The sequence below is a fragment of the Sinocyclocheilus grahami genome, unplaced genomic scaffold (genome assembly GCF_001515645.1).
Source record: "Sinocyclocheilus grahami isolate Dianchi unplaced genomic scaffold, SAMN03320097.WGS_v1.1 scaffold1493.1, whole genome shotgun sequence".
Taxonomy (NCBI): Eukaryota; Metazoa; Chordata; class Actinopteri; order Cypriniformes; family Cyprinidae; genus Sinocyclocheilus; species Sinocyclocheilus grahami.
Genome location: NW_015506672.1, coordinates 75,593 through 99,586, shown reverse-complemented (window position 1 = coordinate 99,586; position 23,994 = coordinate 75,593). Strand labels below are relative to the sequence as shown.

At 36.1% G+C, this 23,994-nt stretch overlaps 1 protein-coding gene across 4 annotated transcripts in view; it reads right to left on the bottom strand.

The window, feature by feature from the left end:
• Positions 1 to 23,994, bottom strand: part of LOC107570695 (collagen alpha-1(XXIII) chain-like) — a 128,111-nt gene that overhangs the window by 64,236 nt on the left and 39,881 nt on the right. For all 4 annotated transcript variants that reach the window (XR_001607070.1, XM_016256952.1, XM_016256954.1 and 1 more), the window contains exon 3: positions 1,928 to 1,963. Coding sequence is in view for 3 of the 4 variants with exons in the window: in XM_016256952.1 (XP_016112438.1) it covers positions 1,928 to 1,963 (36 nt within the window). In the remaining variant the exon portion in view is untranslated. The remainder of the gene's footprint in view (positions 1 to 1,927; positions 1,964 to 23,994) is intronic.

The window sequence follows — 23,994 nt, the reverse complement described above, 5'->3', positions numbered from 1 at the left end:
GTCACCATGACTACCACAGAGAAAAGGCCTTTTCCCAACCGCATAATATGAACGAACATTTCCATCTGTTCAGTGGTTCCTCAAAAAATACAAATCAAACATGACATGAAAAATGAAAGGTCTGGAACACATGAGAGGATTCTGACATTCTTTATCCTGGAGAACAGCTGAAAATCACTTGGAATTTTTATACTGTGGCCCTGTGGCCCACATTAGGGCCAGTTTTGGTTTATTTGGCTGGCTCACATGCAGCAATGCTAAGGCTTACTTAATCTGGCAGTCTGGCAGAACTGGACTGCCCAAATGCCATTATTCCACGCAGTATGTGGGCCGGATTAAGATGTTGGATCTGGGCCGGATCTGGGCCAAAATTAAAATAAATGTGGCCCAGATTTGGGCCAGTTCTACTTTATTTCATTTATTTATTGTCATGGCTGACATGCAGCCTTCCTATGGCTTGCTTGTGGCCCAAATTTGGCAAACAGGAGTGGACCACACAAATGCCATAATTCTACATAGTATGTGGGCAAGAACAAGGTGTTAGATAATAATAATAATAATAATAATAATTCCTTACATTTATATAGCGCTTTTCTGGGCACTCAAAGCGCTTTACATAGAAGGGGGGAATCTCCTCAACCAGACCCCCCAATTGTCATCATTCTTCGGAGTGTGTGGGCCGGAGTGAGGTGTTGGATCTGGGCCAGAATTATAATCGATGTTGGCCCAGATTTGGGCCAGTTCTGCTTTATTTGGTTTATTCATGGCTGACATCGGGTCTTCCTTTGGCTTGCTTGTTGCCCAAATGAGGCAAACAAGGGTTGACCGCCCAAGTGCCATCATTCTTCACAGTATGTGGGCCAGAGCAAGTTGTTGTATCTGGGCTGGATCTGGGCCAGAATTAAAATCAACGTGGCCCAGATTTGGGCCAGTTCTGCTTTATTTGTTTTATTTATGGCTGACATTGGGCCTTCTTTTGGCTTGCTTGTGGCCCAAATCTGGCAAACAGGAGCGGACCACCCAATTGCCATCATTCCACGCGGTATGTGGGCCAGATGAAAGTGTCAGGTGTGGGCCTGATCTGGGCCTCAGGAATTTTGTTATCTGGGCTTCTGGAAAAACACAGCTTGTTGGTTTGTTTCAAGGTCTAAAACTTTTTCTAATTTATTTTATAAATTTCTATGGACAAAATACATCAGGACCCATGGCCACTGCAAATGTGGGTAATTTCTGCACAAGTACAGTATTTATTTAAAATACTTTAGTCAAATATAAAATTGGGAAGTTTGGCACAGGGGTTAAGGCCTTGCCTACTAATACTCAAATGAGCTACAAAACGTACAATAAGAGGATGTGTATGAATGCACAATAAGATGATGTGCACTGCACAATATGTCTACAAATGCTAGTGGACAAAGTACTGCGCTCATTAAATAACCGTGAGGCATTGATTTCAGTTTAGGTTAAGCACTGTACATGCAGCTGCATCATAATTCTGATAATTTTTGTCTGTTGGATCATGATGTCGTCAACTTCAAAGTACTCTCAGGTTTCTGAGGTTAGAAGATCAGCAGTAAAACAAACAGCATGCTGGGAAAATTACTGAAAACAAGGAGAACCCTCTTCAACCCCCCAGAAATCAACGGGATAGAAACGTCACCATGACTACCACAGAGAAAAGGCCTTTTCCCAACCGCATAATATGAACGAACATTTCCATCTGTTCAGTGGTTCCTCAAAAAATACAAATCAAACATGACATGAAAAATGAAAGGTCTGGAACACATGAGAGGATTCTGACATTCTTTATCCTGGAGAACAGCTGAAAATCACTTGGAATTTTTTTTGCTGCAATTTTAGGTTAGGTTCAGGTCATTTTTAAACTATGGGATTTGTATAAATGTGTGTGTCATGTACAGGTACTCACCAGGGTTGCCTTTTCTTCCCCGTTTTCCTGGAGGACCTGTGAGCAGAGGGTAACAGATGGTGAATTGTATATATTTAATAACACTTTCTGATTTTGATTGGTCAATGACCACTACAGCTGTGGTCAAAAGAGAGAAATTTCAGTGAAATTTCACATGCAAAAAATTCCATCCATTTATTGTCAATAGTGTAGTGATGTATGAAGCAACATCCACACAGAGGTCACTGTCAAACCAAGCAGCTTTCTGTTGGTCAATGTGGCAAATTCACTTGACCAACTTGAATATGAACAAAACCTATGTGGGTAACTTTCAGAAAATGTTGTGGTGCAATGGTAAATATGACCGATTGAGTATATGTGATGATGGCTTCACTATGCTGAATAAACAACTTTTTTGAGGAAACAGCTGATCATTTAATGAATCATCATGTTTTACACGAAACAATAGTTCTGGATTGAACTGTTTTTAGAGTTTACACTGAAAAAAAATGTTGTTTTCTAAGAGAAGTCACAGACTTTTTGTCAGTGGCCCTCCAAGAATAGGTTTGGACACCCCTGGTCTAGACAATATAAATTCGTAATTTAAGATGCCACCACTAAAACACAGTGAATAGCAGGATTATTTGCTATTTCATAATCAGAAGCTGCAGCCCTCCTAATGCTTCTTTCTAGAAAGCAACTAGAAAGCCCCCCCCCCCCAAAAACCCCCCCCCCCCCCACACTGACTTAAAGGCCACTACATACAGTACTTCGGAAACCGTAAACTATAGTGGACCAAAAGTGACCTGTGTTCATCTTTTGCTGTGTATGTGTTACTTCTGGCCTTTTCATAGATTTCTCATCTACACGAGCAGGGCTCTTCTGAAACCTTCTGGATTCATTTTCTCCACTGGAATGTTATGCATCAAATTGATCAAGTTAGTGGCAAGTGAAGTACGGCATTTCTTAATTTGCCAAACAACTGGGTGTAATAAAGATGTTTTCCCCTTAACATCGACAATACTGTACACATTGTTCCTTTACTGAAATTAAATTATTCTAATGCACACAAGGTTTTATTTGTAGGAAAAATACATGTTTCTACCCTGAACCTTTGCAACAGGCCGTGTTAAAAGGTGAGGCATATGAGATTAATTTAATAAAACTTGATGATATTACAAAGTCTGAAAGTGCAAACACATATTTGGTGCTAATTAGCATTTCACACAAAAAAGATTGAAAATGTTTCATGAACTGAATGGCTGACAGCCATAATGTCTGGTTTTGAACATGTGAGTGTCATATGAAAGACATTTTGCACACTCTGCTCTACGATCTGTGGTAATCTATACCAACACCCTTATAATGTCTCACATAAACATCGGCTCCCCTCCACAGGGCATGAGCTGGGCGTGGGAGATTTATCACAGGGAAAAGCTGGGTCAAGCACTTTTTAGCTTATGAATCTTTAACTGTTGAAATTACCCTTTCCAAATATGCTTGGAGGTAGAGTTCACTTCCTGTTCTCCTAATTGAAACAACCATAATGCTTATCATCAAGTTTACATTAAAACCCAAACTGCATTAACCAAAACATGCTGGTTTGCAAAACATACAAAGTAAGAATTTAAACATCTCAAAATAAAAAAATTAAGCCTGATCAGTAAACATAATGGTGGGCAATTATAGCTTACTCATTCCAATTCAATGCCCTTGTGCTTGATCATTTTAGTACACTCTTATCTAAAGAACTGCATCCATAAAAGTATACAAAATAGTTAAAAATAGACAAGAGATTTTAATGTAAAATCCGATGTCTGATCCAAAAGCCTGTATGTTAAGCCCTTTGAATGAACAGCTATGAACAGCTCTTCAGAGATGCACTACAAATCCGCTGGTTCATCCTCTAGCCTAACCTCCAGCACGCTCCCGAAAAAAGCCTCCTCACGTTTCCGTCACATACACAAGCTTAGCAACATTAGCAACCAATGCTGCTTTATCTGAACCCAGACTACATCAAAATCTAGACTACTTCAAGTACACTTCTGCACTTTACAGAAGTGTATATCTAAGCAATAGCATGCGCAAGAATGCTGCTGTTCCAAACAGCATGATTACAAGTACGATTTTATAAATCATTCCAACAAACAAACCAAAAAAAATATAGAGAAACATTTTATACACAAATATTGTCAGGTACGCAGTTTTTGCTTCACCAACGAAATTAGTCTAAACCAAGCCAAAGCAGAATTTCTCATTGGTTGAGTAAACTGGTTGAGTAAATGGCTCAATGACTGTGCACGAAATTGCCCCCTATACGTTTAGTGCACTATTTGATGGCACATTATCGAGTACACTTATTCCATCCCACAATGTATCTCAATAACTATCCACTAGTGAATACTCATTCACTGTCAGCGTTGTGTCAAATTAATTATGTCTACCAGAAGATGGCATCCCCAGCACCTCCAGCGCACTTGTTTTCATTCACTCATTTGGTAGACTAGTATATGTATAGGGGCCGGGATTTTTTATACATAAGACTTGTTCATAAAGATGGTGGTGTCTTGTTTCTTAATGCTCATAAAGATGTTCTTTTGTTTCTTGGTTTTTAATAATTGGTTGAGTGAATGATTCAAAGACTCGCTCATGAAGGTGGTTTGTTCTGAAAGAATCTGTGTTTCTGAATGAATCATTGACTCAAAGACAGACACTTGTCGCCACCTACTGACGTAACAATGTTAAACTACAGAAAAAGTCACCAAAAGTGACTACCTCAAAGAATCATAATTTAAATCTAAATCTGTTTCATTGAGTGCAATACAATGAACCTGAATCAGATCTTCAGTATTAGTATTGGACTATGGATCTCATCAGAGCCACACACAAAGCATTTGGGTCATTCACATATCCTGCAGCTACAGCCAGTAACTTTAAATGCAGCAAGTTAATAAGTTAATGAAATCCAGCACATTCATGCAAGACATTTCCTTCATGAATGCTTTGAGAACAACATGACTGCACTTAAAAAGGAACCAGCCCTTGATAACATTTACACCTAGCTTTTTAAAAAGACTTAACGTTAATTAATTCCTTAACACTTTGATTGCAAAGTATTGTCAGGTGCTTGGATAAGGGGTTGGGCCCTCCATCAGTGTTGTATTAGGAGCGGCCTGAGAGTGTGTAATTAATGGGGTCTTTTATTCTGAATTCCTTGGGCATTAATTGAACAGGTGTTATATGTTAAGACGTTAATTTTTAACACCAGAGAACAGGCTCATTTGGCAGTAAGGGCGTGAAAAGAGGGAGGAAAAGCCGTTAATTGCCCCCTCGTTATCCACCCACCCACCCAAGATCAAATTCAGACCAGACTGAGATGAAGACGGCTGATCCACATCTTAAGATATCAAGGCTCTGCTGCAGACCGCTGCCGCCAACACCAACCAATAGTCTCAATTGTGACAACAGAATCTGTTCTACAACAGAATCATTCTCTCCTTGAACCACAGATGTGCTTTAATATGAAACTATTTTTCTTGGTTACACTAAAAAACAGAAAATGTACAGAAAATATACTTTGAACAGTGTATATAGGCCTACTCAATGTTCCCTCTAATTAGTTTCTTGCTGAGCAATACTTTTCTCTATTGGGCGGGCATTTCGGCCACCTGAGCAAAAACATTCTTTATACCAGACCTGTACAGCGCACACACAAAAAAAGTGTGTAGCGTTTAACTTTAATGTGCTATTTATATTTGATTTGACCCTTGATGTAACTAAATTATGCACATTTTAGGTTACCTGAGAAAACATTTTTACAGTGTGTTGCTTACCAAGAAACTCTACTAAAAAATTGCTTAAAAATTGCACGCATAACAGATAAATTCTTTATTATAATATAATATAATATAATTAGGGCTGTCAATCGATTACAATTTTTAATCTAATTAATCACATCCTTTTTCTGTGATTAATCGCGATTAATCGCACACTTCATGAAATTAAGCATAGACCATTTATCTTGTTTCAAATGTTTATTTTGTCATCATTTGCTATATCCAGCAAAGTAAACCAAAAGATTGAAGGGTGATTCTCAAAAATCTATATTTTCTGCAAGATTTTTTCAAAATAAATTGAGATGTCTTTCCAAAAAAGGACACTTAGAAACTCCAAAAGGACACCAAAGAACCAAATGATATAAGTCATATAAGCACATATGAACAGTGGCGGCTCGTCGGGGGAGGCAGGGGAGGCACAGCTTCCCCATAATTTTGAGGTGAAAATGGGAGGAGGTCGATTTAATGTTAATAAAGGAGTGTTGAGAAAAGAAACCTCGTAGAGGAGGCTAGCCTCCCTTCTGATATCAACCAATCATCATAGAGATGTAAATTACGTGATATTAGTTTGAACGCCTCCCGCTGCGCTGATAATGTACCAAGTACTTATGATGAGTAGCGATATTGAATATTTGATCGCCAACAGATTTACCAAGCTGTCATTCAAACAATACATACACAAATTTAGGGAAAACAGCCTAAGCTGGATATAGGCTACAGCAGTCAGCTTAATTAAATGGCGCAACAGGCAGCTCTCTTTTAACACATACTTTTAAGAAGGGATGGATGTTTGCTTCAAGTGATAGGCCAGGTAAGTGAAGTTATATTATCTTGCTGTTTTATGTCATTTTCTTTACGTTTTCTGACTAAAAGCAACCAAAAAGCCATTTTAAAGTGGTTAAGCAAATTCTAATAATAATAATCGGCAGGGATCCCAGACCAATACAATTAGTGTGCCTCCTCTATTTTAAAACCCACCAGCCGCCACTGCATATGAAAGAAAAAAAACAGAATTTTATATTATGTGTACAGCGCAACAGCAAAGAGCTTTTTTACATTTTAGAGAAGCCAAGTTGCGATACCGAACAGGACCACATGGAGATGCCAAAAAAAAAAACTAAACCAATCGCCTGCTGACTGCATATATCTACTACAGTACACGGATCCATTCCGTATAACTAAACACAGCAACATAAACATGACAAATAAAAACATTATCGTGAATGTGTGATGAAATAACGTGAATGTACGGAAATGTCTGTGCCTGTGCATAAATACAATGTGCGATCAGTGCGTCAAGAGCACTCATACACGCATTTATTATAACTGACTCATGCGTGCTTACTGTATCTCATCTGTATTTGCATCTCATCTGGCCACTGGTGGGATGTGTTAACAATCCATTCAGTCTGTACTTCACACAGCACGACGTGTGAGGGCTCGAGCTCTTCTCAATCACAGAATATGACAGAGCTGTTTTAAAGCGAAACACACTGGAATGAATAATTCACTTAAAACGCAACGCGAGTCTCTGTTCTCTCTGCAATCTCTGATGTAATCAGCCTGGTGTCCTTTATATTAGCGCTGTTTTGGACGGATTGTTTGAATGCATTCGCTTACTGATCATCGGACTGAAAACTTTCCCCGAGTTGAAAGCAAAATTGGGTTAAAGGGTTAGAATAGAAATTGTGCTTCAGTAATTTTGCGTTAATTGCGTTAAATTATTTGAACGTGTTAAGGATTGTAAAATTAATAGCATGCGTTAACACGTTAACGATGACAGCCCTAAATATAATATAAAAAAATGAAGCAGTTATTGCTCATGTATTCCTTTTTTGAGGTCAATTATTTATTAGGCTTATAATATAATATAATATAATATAATATAATAATAAAAATTCAATAAATATTGAAAAAAAAACGTGAACGTGAATTATTTTACAGTTAGGCCCTATCTAAAACATCCCCATGTAATAGAATTTGCGGACTACACCTGTGTGTGACTGTAAATGTCTCAGAGTTTTGTTACCGTTCTGTGTCCATCATCCACTATTTCCACCACTTAATCAAGCCACTCTTCTTTAAAACATGATGACGTTTTATTTCACATGTCATTGCGTTTGCATTGGCTCTCATGTTGAGCTATTTCGTCCACAACCATTAAAGTATTCGATTTCTACAGCGACTGATTTGGCGCACATCAGTTCTATAGTGAAACCAAATCTATAGCAGTTTGCCTGAGCATTGCAATTATTTCGCATTTACTAGAATTCAATCAAATGCCTTTCCCAACTCATTTTTTCATCTGTCCTGTGCATGGCACATTATTTCTTCTGCGTGGCCGCACATGCACACAGCTTAGAGGGAACATTGGGCCTGCTATGTAATGAAGAATTTGTGAGAGTACACTAATGGTAGCGTAGTGGTAGTACACTTTTCCAATGCTATTACTGATCTACTGGAAATAAAGATCACAGCATCTGATTCAAAAAGCAAACAAAGATCAAAGACTGGGATGAAAACCATGACTAAATTAACCGTTAGGCCTATCCACAAAGAATAGAAGACTTAAGATTTATACAACAGCGATGGCAGATGTTCAAAGCACCTACCAGGACTAATATGCATCCCTTTCATAAGGTCTGCCTATGGAATATGGCAGGGGTGTCCAAACCCGTTCCTGAAGGGCCAATGTCCTGCAGAGTTTAGCTCCAACACACTTGCCTGGAAGTTTTTTAGTGAGTCTGAAGATCTTGATTAGTTGGTTTAGGTGAGTTCAATTATGGTTGGAGCCACTGTCCACTGCAGGACAGTGGCCCTCCAGGAGCAGGTCTAGGGTGTATTTCTATTATGTAGTATTATGATGTCTTTAAAAGCTTCATAACACATAACAAATAGGGAATATGGTTTGGTTGTGAATCTGCATGAACAAAAATATAAAAAATAAAATATATAAAAAAATAAAAATTGACCCAGAAATTGCTTGTAAATTTCACAAATAACTACAAAAGAAACGGCAAATAACAGATTGAATTGAAAGTGAATTTTGAAGTATAAAGACTGAAATAGTATTTACTTGTAAAACATACTACAGTAATCTTTGTTTTATTTACAATTTCAAAACAATGTTTACTGTGTGAAATTACGTGACTAAATAGGATACTGAATTTAGTCACATTATTTGACTAGTAAAGTTGTATTATAATTTTAATTAAACTTTTTTGTTTCATTTGTGATGTTTTTCATTGGATTATTAATCAATATGCATACCTCATTCATTAATCATCAATGCTTTTTGAGGCTTTCATAGAATAAAAAAAACAGATGATTTGATCATACATTCTTTATCAGTATGTCATTATGTGTACACTTACAACATTCTTATCAAGCTCAGTATATCATGGGTAAAAAAAAAAAACAGTAATATATTTTTACAGAATTTTTTTGGGGGGTTTTGGCACTAAGCAAAAATACTGAATGTGATGTGCATTAGATGCATTTCTGAACTGACCTTCAAGCCTTTAACCCCATGTTGAACCCCTGTAACCCAGTGATCTGTTGTATCTCTCTCCTTGGAAGAACTTAAGTGCAGATATCTGTCTCCACGGGCCTCTCTTCCTGCTACTGTCTACAGGTATCTTTCACGATAGATAATATACAATAAATCAAGTCTCTGCCTAGACTCTTATTTATGGGGGTTATAAATGGATATCAAATGCTCAGACGTTTTGCATGGAGCACGTTCTAGAGAAACCAGTATAACAAAACAGCCATGGTCCTGATTTAAATTTAATATGATCCATATAAGCTATTCAGCTGCAGTTACACGTGGTTAAAGAACTGCAACAATGACTCAGTCCAGTGATATAGTGTGCAGTCTTTCCTGAACTCCTCTAAGAACATATAAACAAACAGCAGAACAGATGAACTGATGCTTTTAAACAACTCTGAGCAAATCTAATCAAGCACAATTAGATTCAGACCTAGATCTCTGTTATGAAGAAAATGTCAGTTGCACTTGCCTGTGAACAACTCACAGCTGTGGTGCCTTAAGTGACACCTAAACTCTTTTTGAGTGTTTTATAGTCAAAAGCGCTGAAGTGTCTGGCTTGTACTTTCTTTCAGTGTAAGTCTATGGGATTTTTTTTTTCTTTATTGTCTGTCTGGTAAAGATTATACATTTGAATGCTAGCACAAGTCTACAGTCTTCAGCAACTGATGTAAAACACACAAAAATAATACTTCATATCAATTTGCTTTCCAAAAACAGCAATTATTTTTATTGAAGCAGTTTATCATTAAAAACTGGATGCAAGTCAACTGAAATAGCCGCCTCATCCTTCACAACAATAGCTGTCTTGGTTAAACCCAGAAAGATTGCAGGGCAGAATGTTCAACTGTACAGAAAAACACACTGCTGTTCTGTCCCTCGGGTGACTTCGAAAAACAGCGTGCTTTTATTCTCTGCTCACTGTTTCAAATAACCGATGTGGTTGGAAGGAGTCCGGGCCGCTATAATCTTATCATAATCGATAGCGTATGGCCTCAATAGGTGAGCAGCAAACAGTTTTACAACCTGATCTTTTGAGTCACGTTTTGCTAGAAAATTCTAATGACAGGCAGGAACACACAACCTGACTTATTCTGTGTGATAAGATGTTTACTTTGCAACTCACAGACAGAATATGAAGTTGACAGGGTAACAGACAGGGTCCACAGACAGGGTAATACCACAAAATCTGCTGCAATATTTACAAGTCTGGTCTTACTTAATAATGTAATCTGAGTGTCAAAGTACATAATGTGTACGGCACACACTGAAACGTGTCAGTTCCTGGCACAGTCTATTTATAATACATTGCCAAAATAGCACAATGGTATCTGTATTACAGAATACATTATGTTTGGCAATAATAACTGATTTGGACTGAGATTCAAATTAAGCTTTATGGCATTGGATTGGAATAAACAGCTCATTTGAGCTGATGAGCAACAGGATTTGATTTTGACACCCCAGTGTTTCACTTCAAAGAGCCCCTGCAAAGGTTGTGCAGGAAGGTATGAGTGGCTCTGGGTTTACAGTAAATGCTCTTGATTTTGTGAGCATAAAGCTCTGATGAGGTGAAAACTTCATTATGAAACTCCAACATAATGAATCAGGAGAGAACTACAATACAAGACAAAAACAAGCAACAGGTGATCTGATGTACAAAATATAATCAAATAGGTTTAAGTCAGTGCACACTGAATTGATTGTGTTTTGTTATTTAGATTCAAACCAAAGCACGTAATGATTAGACTTCTGAGAAAAGCATGACCTAGATCTTTCATAAAATTATATTTAATATCCCTTTATTAAAACAACCCATTTGAGATAGTTTAAATCAAAGGCATGTTTTTTGGTCTTTTATGGAATGTGCAGGTTAGGGTTTGTATAGTAGGTGTATCCACAGCTAAGGCTAACAGGGTTTACAATTAGAGAATAAGCCAATTTTCTCCTTATTAGGGTCAAATGTCCTGGAAAGTCATTATGCATCAAATTATATTTCATAAGTTCACTAATGAAGCTCCAAATCTTTTTTGCCTTGCAGTTTTTGGCTTAACAGCTGAAGGCATCAAAACAAGCTGTCAAATAAAATGAGAGAGATATAAATGAAGGAGAATAGAATGATCTTTTTCTCCCCTTTTTCTTCCGTGAGACAGAGGATCATAGCCTTAAATAAATTACGAACGGCACCTCTTTGGCGAAGGAGAACACAAACTTTTGTTGAGCTTGATATGATGAAAAGCATACCCATGATGAACGAGCCGAGCTTGGCCAAATGTTCTCATACATTTATACAGACACACATACGGGAGGCAAATCCATTGAGTTTATATATGGAGTAATAATATTTACCTCTGGCCTCTCCTGTCACTATTGAGTTCATTAATGAGAGAATCAATGAATGTTAACACACCATTAACATTTATGCATTTGGCAGATGCTTTTATCCAAAGCAACTTGTTTTGCGTTTCATTTTATCAGCTCATGCATTCCCTGGAAATTGATCACAGGACTTTAGCATTTCTAGGGCTGGGTTTTGTAGCATTACTTCAGCTCAAACAGTAGACCATGGCGCTAGCAACACCATGGTTGTGGGTTTGATTCCCTGGGAATTGATAAACTGATAAAGCTATCTTAAATGAAACTGAGTTGTTTTGGTAAAAGCATCTGCCAAAAGAATAAATGTTTGAGCTACAGGAATAAAACTAAATATAATGTCATCATGTCCTAGTGTCCCTTTAAGAATGAGATGCAATTCATTGAGAGACCAACAGCAGTCAGCACATAAAGATGGTTAGTTTCTGATACCAGGGGCAACTGCATGCTGGTACCCCAGACTCCCACCTGATAAATCTGTTCATTATCATAAGGACCCCTTTTTCTTTGACTACCCTGTAAATCTCCTACAGTCTTAACAATTCAAACCCCTGCAGCATGACACAGTAAAGACACTGAGCATGATATCATATAGCCTTTATCTTACCAATCTTTCCCAGTACTCCATAAAGGCTGCATTTTTTTCTAAAAACAGCTTAATGGCACAAGAAACGGGAACTAAAAGAGCCGAGGAAATGCAGGGACAGCATTTGTAATGTATTTACTAACGTGGTTCATGAGTTCCTTGGAGGCGGCTTGTTATTCTGAAAATAATGCTATTGTATATAAGAAAGCCTCTAGTGAAGGGAAAATGCACACCAGTTGTGAAAACATTCCCTCTGTTCATTATGCTGGCCACCGGCCAAAAGACTCTCCTGCAACCCTGGGCTTAAAGTATGAAGAGAAAGAGAGAGGACTTCCGCTCACCTAAACCAGTGAGTCCCAACCAGGGGCACTAGCAGGTTACTGGGAGAATTTGCTTTATTAACCAACATATTATAGGCTGATACAAGAGATACATATTCTTTTAATTGTAAAAAATATCAAATGTATTTAATGTAATTATATTTATACTAAGTTAAATAATGAAATAATTATACATTATAAGTATAATAAGAAAATAAAAATAATGTAGTTTTACATTTAGAAGTTTGTCATCTAATGCTCACTCAAATTAATCTTTATATAACTCATAATTAATAACTAATAATTTAGCAGTACTGTTAGATAAAATCTTTAGCAATCAATAGTTTATCATCTTATCATTATGAGTAGAATTTGATTATAGTTGCACTCCTTAATATGACATACTTGTATTTCATTAATACATAGATGCACTGCAAGGTATTTTTCTTTACGATTGGCCCTAAAACTGTCAACACTTTTAGAAAATAATGATTTAATTGTTTATCCTAATTCATGTGTCTGCTTGGTGAGTCTTTTTTTATTTTCAGTTCACAGTATGCATTTTGTTTAAACTAACGACTATACTGCTGTAATAATGGTCACTTTAATAAATATATATTCATTAACGTAAGTGTGGTTTGGTGTTGGTGATTAAGGGTAATAGTTCACTAAAAAATTTAAATTGTCATCATTTACTCACCCTTAAGTTCTTTGATGCAAAAGAAGATATTTTGAAGGTTGTTTTTAACTGTTTTTTCCCCATACAATACAGTTTTTGTTCAAACTTTGGATTTGATCCTGTATTTTTTATTTATTTATTCACTTTAATAAACCACCAATGGGATTTACTTAACCGCTGTCCAGGTCATTCAAAATTATTTCCTCTGACCGTTGGGTCATCGCTACAGGGTCCAAAACAACATTGGACTCCAATCCTTTTCATTGTAAGGATTAAAAAAACTCAAAAACTCTGAATAACTTCTTTTGTGTTCCACAGAAGTCATCCAGGCAACATGAGGCTGAGTACATGATGAGTTTTATTTGTGGGAGAACTATCGCTTTAATGCTAACTGATAGGGCTGTGGGGGTACGTAAGACAAAAAAGGTTGGGGAACAACTGTAAGGTCTGCGTGTATTCTCCTGACCTCTAGAGAAGACAGACGCTGTGCATATGTAGACAGACTGGGGGAGATCTCCAGGCTGGGAGGTTCCAGATGGCTCCAGATGTGGCGACCTGGTGTTTTCACAGGCTGTAAACAGCACTCCCATTGGACAGCCCCAGAATATTTTCTGTCACCCAGCTGAACAGACACAGCTAACGCTGATATGAAAGCTACCCAGAGGGGATCTCAGCAGGGAGGGTGTCATTGTTTAGAAGAGTGAAGATGGTGGAGAATGAGCGGGTGAAGACAGATCTCTGGCCCACAGAGGAAAATTAAAGCTGCATATCCTGTTTCTGTGGTCTTCTCCTTTACCACCCCTAGAGTTCTAGACAATATCTAGTCTCCATGCAATACATGTCATATAAATACTCTTTCTTTTGCGGATTATTTAAAAGTGGACACATGTAGATATACAGTACAGAAGAAGGTTATAGTATATGGCTTCTTGAGTATTTGATGCATGCAGGGAAGTTAATGTGCACACATAAATATCTTATGTTATGTGTGCATATGTTTTGTGTTTTCAAAGACCTCCTTAAGAGGTCAAAAGAGCAAGAGGGTTTGTATATGACAATGATATAAATCTTAAAATGAAGAAGATATTAAGCAACAGGAGGACAAAAGGCTTTATAAGAAACATAAACAGTTGAAAAACATATGAAATATTAGAGAAGCCAGCAGAAGTAGATCATTTACTCACCCTCATGTTGTTTCAAACCTGTATAATTATTTTCTGCATATTTTCATTAAGCTACATTATTACATAACTATTAAGACTTTATAATAATTATTATGAATAATGTCAAATATTTTAAAAATGAGATTAGCTAATCTTTAGATTAGTTAATCTTTAAAAGCCTAAACATAATCTTTAGAAAAACTTAAAATGAATATCCATTTTAGAACCTTCAATACTGTATGTCTATATTCACTTGTGGCATTTAAAACAACTGATTTTAGTTCAATAAGTGCTTATTTTTAATTTATTTATACAAAATAGTATACAATTTTTTTTTAATCTGCAATTTATTAGTTATCGGCAATAACATTATCGGCCAGAGTTATAATATCATTGCATCCCTAATTACAACATAACTGTATTTAACAGTATTGTAAATAACTGTATAGATAGATAGATAGATAGATAGATAGATAGATAGATAGATAGATAGATAGATAGATAGATAGATAGATAGATAGATAGATAGATAGATGTGACCCTGGACAACAAAACCAGTCATAATGGTCAATTTTTCGAAATTGAGATGTATACATCGTCTGAAAGCTGAATAAATAAGCTTTCCATTGTTGTATGGTTTGTTAGGATAGGACAATATGTGGCCAAGATACAACTATTTGAAAATCTGGAATCTGAGGGTGCAAAAAAAATCAAAATATTGAGAAAATCACCTTTAAAGTTGTTCAAATGAAGTTATTAGCAATGCATATTACTAATCAAAAATTAAGTTTTGATATATTTACAGTAGGAAATTTACAAAATATCTTCATGGAACATGATCTTTTCTTAATGTCCTAATGATTTTTGGCATAAAAGAAACATCAATAATTTTGACCCATACAATGTATTTTTGGCTATTGCTAAATTGCTAAGACTGGTTTTGTGGTCCAGGATCACATATATAGATATATATAGATATTGAAATATATTAAAACAAATATATTATAAATATTAACATAAATATATTATCTGAAAACAAATGTTAATAACTTATGCAGTTTTTATTATCAATAAATATTAATCTATTTAAGAATATTGAGAGAAATTTACTTAAAAAAAAAAGACTTGTTTTTTTTATTACACCTAAAATCCATTCACATAATTTATACTACTTTGTTTTCAATAAGACACTGTTTGTGATTCATCTTTGTGAGTGGCTGTTTTAAGAACATTTTGTTCAAGGATTTCAGACATCAGAGAGCAACTCAAACAGTAAGATAGAACTCCCTTCTATTAGTCAACAGTAAAACAGCCACTTTCAATAGAAGTGCTCTCATTTTCTTCTCCTGTGCTTGGCCATGTACCACAGCATGTTTCCTTTGGCACCACAGAATACAGTTAAGTTTGGAAGAGCATCATTATAGTATTTCTGAAAAATGTGGTCTATATGAGTTACTTGGTTAATAAAGCCATGGGGTGCTGGCATCTTTCCTGGCATTTCATATCTACTGTATACTTAAAAATGATTCTGGAACTGATATTGAACTACAGATTTGATCTGGACTGAAAAATAGGATTTTTCAAAAGGAGAGTTCAGGCCATAAAAAAAAGAAAAAAGAAGAAGAAGAAGTATCTTATCCTCACCAAGGCTGCATGTATGCAAATAATAATAATAATAAAAGTAGAATTGTGAAATAGTGTTACAATTATTTCCTATTTTAATATATTTTAAGATGTAATTTAAATGGGTCATATGATGCTGCTAAAAATAACATTATTTTGTGTATTTGGTGTAATGAAATGTGTTTATGTGGTTTAAAGTAAAAAAAACACATTATTTTCCACATACTGTACATTATTGTTTCTCCTCTATGCCCCGCCTTTTTGAAACGCGTCGATTTTTACAAAGCTCATCGCTCTGAAAAAGCGAGGTGTGCTGTGATTGGCCAGCTATCCAATGCGTTGTGATTGGCCGAATACCTCAAGCGTGAGACGGAAATGTTACGCCCCTCACATACTGTTGATGCTGTGTCCGGCCGGAGCGATGAGACAAAAACATTAAAACCCATTACAAACGAGGTATTTGTTGTAGGCATGACGAAGCGGATATACTCTTTTAGGCCAAGACCAAACCAAACAAAGTAGTTTTGCTTTCACAACGAAGCACACAGTGCCTTCACGACATGACTGCAGCGTCAACAAAACTACAGTGAGACTAAAAGTTATGCCTTCTTTCTTTGTGTGAACATTTGGGCGGAGTTATGCAAATCTTCCCACATAGTGAGGTAGATATGTGGGGGCATGTTAGAACGAACCGTTTTAGGTAGGTGTGGCTGACTCTGAACTTTTATAAAGAATATCTCTTTGGATTTGAGACTTTAGTCTTTGCAACTTTACAGATCTTCTTTATGCACCAAGAGCTTGTAACACTCCAAAGAGAAAGAAAAAAATTTAAATCGCATCATATGACCCCTTTAATCCTGTGATGGCAAAGCCATTTCTCCAGTATTCAGTGTCACATGATCCTTCAGAAATCATTCTAATATGCTGAATTGGTGCTCAAGAAAAATTTGTGCTGCTTAATATTTTTGTGGAAAGCTTGATACTTTTTCTAAGGATCCTTTAATTAGTATTAAATAAAATCTTGCTGACCCCAAACTTTTGAATGTCAATATACAGTATAATATTTTTTATGCTATAATTTTTTCCCCCTATGGATCATCTCTATCTCACACTACCTCAATTACACAAAAATGTAATTGAGTATGATTTGCCATTTTTAAAGGAAGGAGGCAAATTGTTGACATGTAATTGTGGGCAGTTATGTACTAATACCTATCTGGCGTCAGAATGTTGCAGAAGAACAGAATGATTTATATTTAAATAAATAGTCTTTTTTTTACTCGGGAGGTTTTGAATACTGAAAGGTACCATTTTCACTGTACAATGAACTCTTTTATCTAAAAGAAAATCAATGAAAACTTGATTCCTCGTGGTATGACCCCATTTAAGTGAGGTCATTCGGATAGAACACCCACAAAACTACTGACATAACATAGAAACTGTGAAAAGGCCTTTGTCTTTTTTGAGGTAGAAGCTTGAAATAAAAAGACTGAAGTATATCAGGATTCACACAAGCTGCCAAGACACATCAAAATGCACCATCACGTCTTGTGGCGAAAATGACGACACGCAGTAAACAGTGTGATGTTTTCTGCAAAGCGGTACTATACAGGAAATTTGCTATATACCACAACATTGTTTTCTTTGGAATAGCTAGTACCGCTTTTCTTCTCTTTCTCGTGCACACAAACACAAATAGAGCAGTGGAAAAATATGTCTGACCATATGCAAACTAGATCTGGGATGAGTTGTCCACAGATTCCAAGACGGCCATCTGATCTTCCTGTCTCCTTCAGACACCCCGCTAAGAAATGACAGGCTTTATAATTCAACAACAAATACTGAACGCCCCATAAAAGGCCCGAGCATTTTCTCCATCTTCTGATTTATTTGGATCTCTGACGTCCAGCAAAGCATGAATGGAGCCACATAATGAAGTTTTAGAGGTATGATTATCTTTCTGAACAATGCTATCCATTGTTTCCTCAAAGACATACTTGAGAATACTGCGTATATTTGTGAAGTATGTTTTCGTCAATGAGCACATAATTGATTTAATTCCTAAATGGTTCCAGAAGGGGGACAATGGAGTTTGTAACTATCATGTGATTGCATCTAACTGGAGAAATGATGGGCTGTAAAGTCGACTCCTTCATCTGACTGAAGGAATATTTACATGCATATCAAAAGAAGATGGCCCATGTGCACTGATGACATTAGAGTCAGGCGGACAAATTATATTGGAAGGAAAATGCTTTTTAAAACATAACAGGCTTTGAACTTACTGTCAAAGTACAACAGTGTTGCTATGAAGAGGCCCTTGTAAAAGGGAAGTTATTCTGGACTCCAGATGGATCAACAAAATATGTAGTAGGTCTACACACACTGAAGCAGAAATTACACACATTCAAGTTATGTGAACAGGATCTCATTACTACAGTTTGGAGTATCAATCTTACCGTTTATTTTTAATTGCATCAATGCAGAACCTAAAATATACACCCTGAGAGCTCAGTGTGGTAGCCGTGCGTGTGTGAAATTATTCATCCACCTGTTTGGTGTATGAGTGTCTGCGGTAGGTATGACAGACCAATGCAAAGAGAACAAACATCTGAACCATTCAAAAGACCACAGCGCTCACTGTTGTGGATAAGCAATCTGTGCCCCTCAGTAAGCACTGCTAGCAAACAAATGTTTTCATTTCTCATAAGAAAAAAAAGGTGTTGTGATGGGTGTGATTTTTGTCATTCAGTCACTCCCATGTCATTTCATTCTTGCTAAGTTCATAGTGACCAGAGGCTGTCAAGGCCCCCAAAAAACTAAAAAGCACCATATGCCACCAAGTCCATATACCTAGTGTATTATATTTCAAGTATTTTAAAGCAATACAAATAACAATTTTAATTTCAGTCTATTCCTCACACAAAGTACAATTTTCATGTTTGGATAACTAGGGCTGTCAAACAATTAATCGCGATTAATCACATCCAAAATAAAAGTTTTTGTTTACATAATATATGTATGCATACTGTGTTTATTTATTATGTATATATAAACACACACACATACAGTATATATATATATTTAAAATATTTATATGTATATACATTTATATATTTATATTATTATATTTTATATTATATATAAATATACTGAATACATAAACATAACATATTTTTCATAAATATATACATGCATGTGTTTGTATTTATATATACATAATAAATATACGCAGTACACACTCATATATTATGTAAACAAAACTTTTACTTTGGATGCGATTAATCGCGAATAATCGCTTGACAGCACTAATTTGAACCATATTCAAAGTATTTTAAGCATCTTCTTCTTCTTGAAATTTTGTGACTTTACTCATCTCTCATTTATGGGCGATATAATGAGCGACACCTATGCCACTCACCGGTCTCGAGTCCCACGGAGGAGCTCAGTGAAGGACGAGAGAGGACAAGGCCTGGGCCTGGATTACCGGTGAGTGGCACAGGTGTTGCTTATTATCATTTACTCAACCGCTCCCATGGCTCTCGGCTCCGCCCCACTCGTCACAGGGTCCAATTGACCTCCATTGGTTTCCATGCAACTTGCCAAAAATCAACACTTTGAAACACAAAAAGTCAGGTAAAAACATAAAACCTTTATTGTGTCTGGTCAACAACTAAAATATGAATTATATATTATATCATTTGGGTTCACTTTGACCCCTAACAAACGGAGGACACATTTTATTTACACAGCAGGCAAAATTCTCATGAAGAGAATATATTTCGCAAATAGCGACTCAACAAAGGTTTTTTGAGGCTGACATATTTATGTCAGAGCTCTAAGTATAGTTTTCACACCCAAGAAGAGATTCTTCCTGAAATCCAAAGATTTAAGTGCTGAGATAAGTGCCGGAATTAAGATAGTGAGCATGAATAGAACAAGAAATTGTTTGCTTAATGATTTAGTATATTACACAACTGAACAACATCTGCAATCCAACAGATCCATCCTACAGATATTCTGACAATCAAAACATTTGAAGCATTTAAAGTTAGCTTTTGGGAAAAACATCACACTTCACAAGAATAAAGGAATGCTTTCTGGCAAGAGAGCGGAGACAAAAACAACAGAGGCAGGGTGAGGACAAACAACATCCAAAAGAAAAGCGAAACAAGCTTCATAATAGAATACAAACATTGATTAGTGACAGTTATGAAGTAAACTGTGTTTTTTGAAAATGTAATGTGCTCATTGTTGGAAGTTGCCGCACATTGTGCCTGCCAGATTGACATTTAAGCCTAACCACAAATCTACTCCTAACTTTAACCATACTGACTCTGTAAGCCTGATCAGAGGGGCAACTTGCGTATATTGTGGCACAGTGAATTGCTTCCAGCATTACTATTTCAACATGATATATTCAGGAAGTAATTTGAAATGAAACATATAGCCATTGTAAATTAATAAAAGTCATTGCCCCTTGTTACTCTAAAATTGACAAAGGTTATGACAAAAAAACCCAGTGATTTTCATATGAATTCACTTAGGTACAAGTAGAAAAATCAGTTCAGAAGTTCCGCCCTCATCAGTGAGCAAAGCAAAATGGTCCCTAAAGAAAGAAAATGTGTAAACAGAATAACACCAGATTACCAAGTAGATTTCCCAGAAGTCAAATTATAATCAGCTATGCTGTAGCACCAGAATTAAACTTAATGCAATCCAGACACACACTCAGGTTTGAGTGCTGGATGATTGGTAAGGGTAAACATGTTTATTTTAAAATATAATTCACTCTACTACTGTTTAAAGCAATATTATGGTTTTAATACAAGTTAAGCTCAACAGCATCTGTGACATGCTATTGATTACCATAGAAACTAATTTTCAACAAAAAAAAGTGTTTACAGAATGACTGTATGCTTGCCCCATAGACTTCCATTGTAAGTGCATAATTGGCAACACATTTTGCTTCTTTTTACAAACTAACATCTATGTGGGTGGAATGACGGCAGGTCTCATCACATGTTGATGATACCTGCAAACCTACAGAGGTAAGTGTTTTGGAGAATGGATGAAAAAATGAATGTTGATTGGATGAAAAACTAAATATCTTTTGTTTATGATAAATTAGAAAAATATATATATATTATACCAAAATGATACCAAATTATACTATATACCAGGACTATTTAACTCTGGACCTTGAGAAACGAGTTTAGCTCCAGCCCTAATCAAACTCGCCTGAATCAACTAATCAGGTGCTGGCTGCATAAATTACTTAGTTTTTAAAGTATTTATTTTATTTTTTTCTTCAATACTGATCAGAACTTTTTTTTAACTGAATGTTTATTGTTTTTTAACAACAGGAATAACACACAAAGTATCACATATCAAAATTACATAAATCTAAAAAAAAAAAAAAAAGTTTATGAGCACCACCATTAAATTTTAAAAGAAATTACTACATTTTCCAAGTTATGTCTGCCTGGCCGAGCTCTAAAATTTCTTTAGTTGAGTACACATAAGTATCTACATTCCATTTCTTTCAAATGGAAGTATACTGTAAATCTTTTGAAACCAATGGTGAATTGAAGGTGGTCTGTCTTTAATCCAGTTAAGTAAGATACATCTTTGGGCAATGAAAAGCAACTTCTGAGCAAGAGTTAAGTCCCCCGGTGCAACTGTCAAGTTATTGTGAAACAGACCTAGGATGAAGAACCAATGGTCTTTACATATAGTATATGGTCATAACGTTTTAAAGTCAGTTATATAAAAAGGTATATTGGTCTAAATTTAAATCTGAAAAATAAGACTGATTAAGACTTGGCTAACTGCTAGTTGGTCAAACTAGTTCTTAAGACACAGTGGCTATGTTTATGCAACTGCACCCATAGTCATTACTTGAAAAATACAGTTAAGTGGAACTAAAGGAACTAAACTCTGCAGTTGAAAAGCACTGCTGTTTACTGTTACCATAATAGAAAAATACTTATACCGCATTCCAGACGACGTTGGAGGCGGGAATTAGATTTGAATTTACCATTTCCAACTTCAATATACTTCAATCAATCTTGCATTTGTACACACATGTGCACCATAAAATGGCACCAAGACTGATTTTGTGAGAATTACCGGAGAATTACCAAAAGTCATAAACATGCATGAACACAAAATGCGTCGTGGTACTTTCGATAATGGTGCCTGACGCGGAGGAGAAGAATTGTTGAATAAAGTTGTTAGTTCTGTTTTCTTTGCGCAAAAATAACGTATACTCGTAGCTTCGTAAAATTATGGTTGAACCACTGATGTCACATGGACCGATGTCCTTACTAAATTTCTGGACCTAGATTGTGGTAGTGCAGAAAGCTCTCAGATTTCATCAAAAATATATACATTTTTGTTTGTAAAGATGAACGAAGGTCTTACGGTTTGGAACAACATGAGGGTCAGTAATTAATGACAGAATTTTCAATTTTGGGTGAACTATCCCATTAAATTCAATATGGCGTCTAACCTGACTAATGTCTATGGTTGTTAATTGCCACCATCTTTGAAATGATATCAAATGGCATTTCTCACTGAGGTGTTGACTAGTTGTAACCTAGAAAATTCCTTTAAAACAAGCCCTGTTAACAGTATGTTATAATAGTTTAAGTCTTGCTCTGATCATCGAGTCTTCTGATTTCGACAATTCGCACGAGGGTGGCCGAGGTTCACTCTCTCAGTGAGAGAGCGCACAGGTTTTTAATAAGCACCTATCTTCACCTGGTCATTGGCTAACAGAGCAGTCATCACCTCAGTCCACTGGGCCCCAGTATCACTCACACAACCTGAGAGGAAATGCAGGATGCCTATGGTTCAACTCTGTAAGGAGTGTGAGCCGCAGATCTCCACTGGTGTAATGAGGAACAGCATTTTGTGCTTACTGTAGCGATAATGATGTGGTCAGTTAAGTAGTTTACCAACTCCCATGGGGATTTGTGAATTAAGACAATCTATCCATTCAAACTAAGTCGAAATGATCGACTAAAAGATGAAAAACATATGTTTGATGATCCATTTGATGGGCTACCTCTTAGAGGCTCTTTAATATGGAAATATCAAAATGAAAACAACATGCATCCATCGCTCTGCTCACAAAATATCTGTGAAATGCTGAGCCGGTCCAACCACGCAGGTCATGTGGTAATTTTCTCTCTGTGATAAAGCTCTCCAGGGCCGGGGCTTTATCACTGCAAGCAGAGCTCTGTGAATGCCGCTATGATCCATGTAAAATTGCTCATATCTGTGGCTGATTATGGTAAAATACTCCAGAGGATGCTTTAGAGGCGTAATTCAGGGAGATACTTTCATACAGAACAAGAGGAAGGTCAGGAGGTGCAATACTTCAATGAGACTTTTGGGAAACCAATGACAAGAAAGAGAAAAACACTTCCTAAGGACATGAATAATTCCTCAAATCATGTGGCTTGTTGAGGAGATGTGCTACTAATTTTCTACATGATAAGTAATAATGTTTGTCTGACAAAAGGGCAGAAAAAACATTGACTTAGATTGGTGGAGGAATCCAAACAATATTGCAACAGTAAAAACATTCAAATCATTAACTCTGTTACCTTACCATATACAGTGAAACATTGTAAATGGTTTAATGCTGCATTATAAATGCATAATATTTTTTCAGTAAAACTTGTATTTGTAAAGTAAATTTCAGTAAAACCCTAAAATTTGTTTTAAAAAAAAGTATATATATATGTATTTGTTTGAAAACCCTAACTGTAAAAAACAGTTGCTGTCTTAAATTTTCAAGTTGAATCAGATTGGCTGTACAAGTCATTTCAACTTGAATTAGATTAAACTGACATAAACATAGAGTTGAATATCATATAACACAACAATGAAGCTTAAATTGGTTAATTTAAGTTATTTAACTTGATTAAGTTATGTTAGTAATGGAA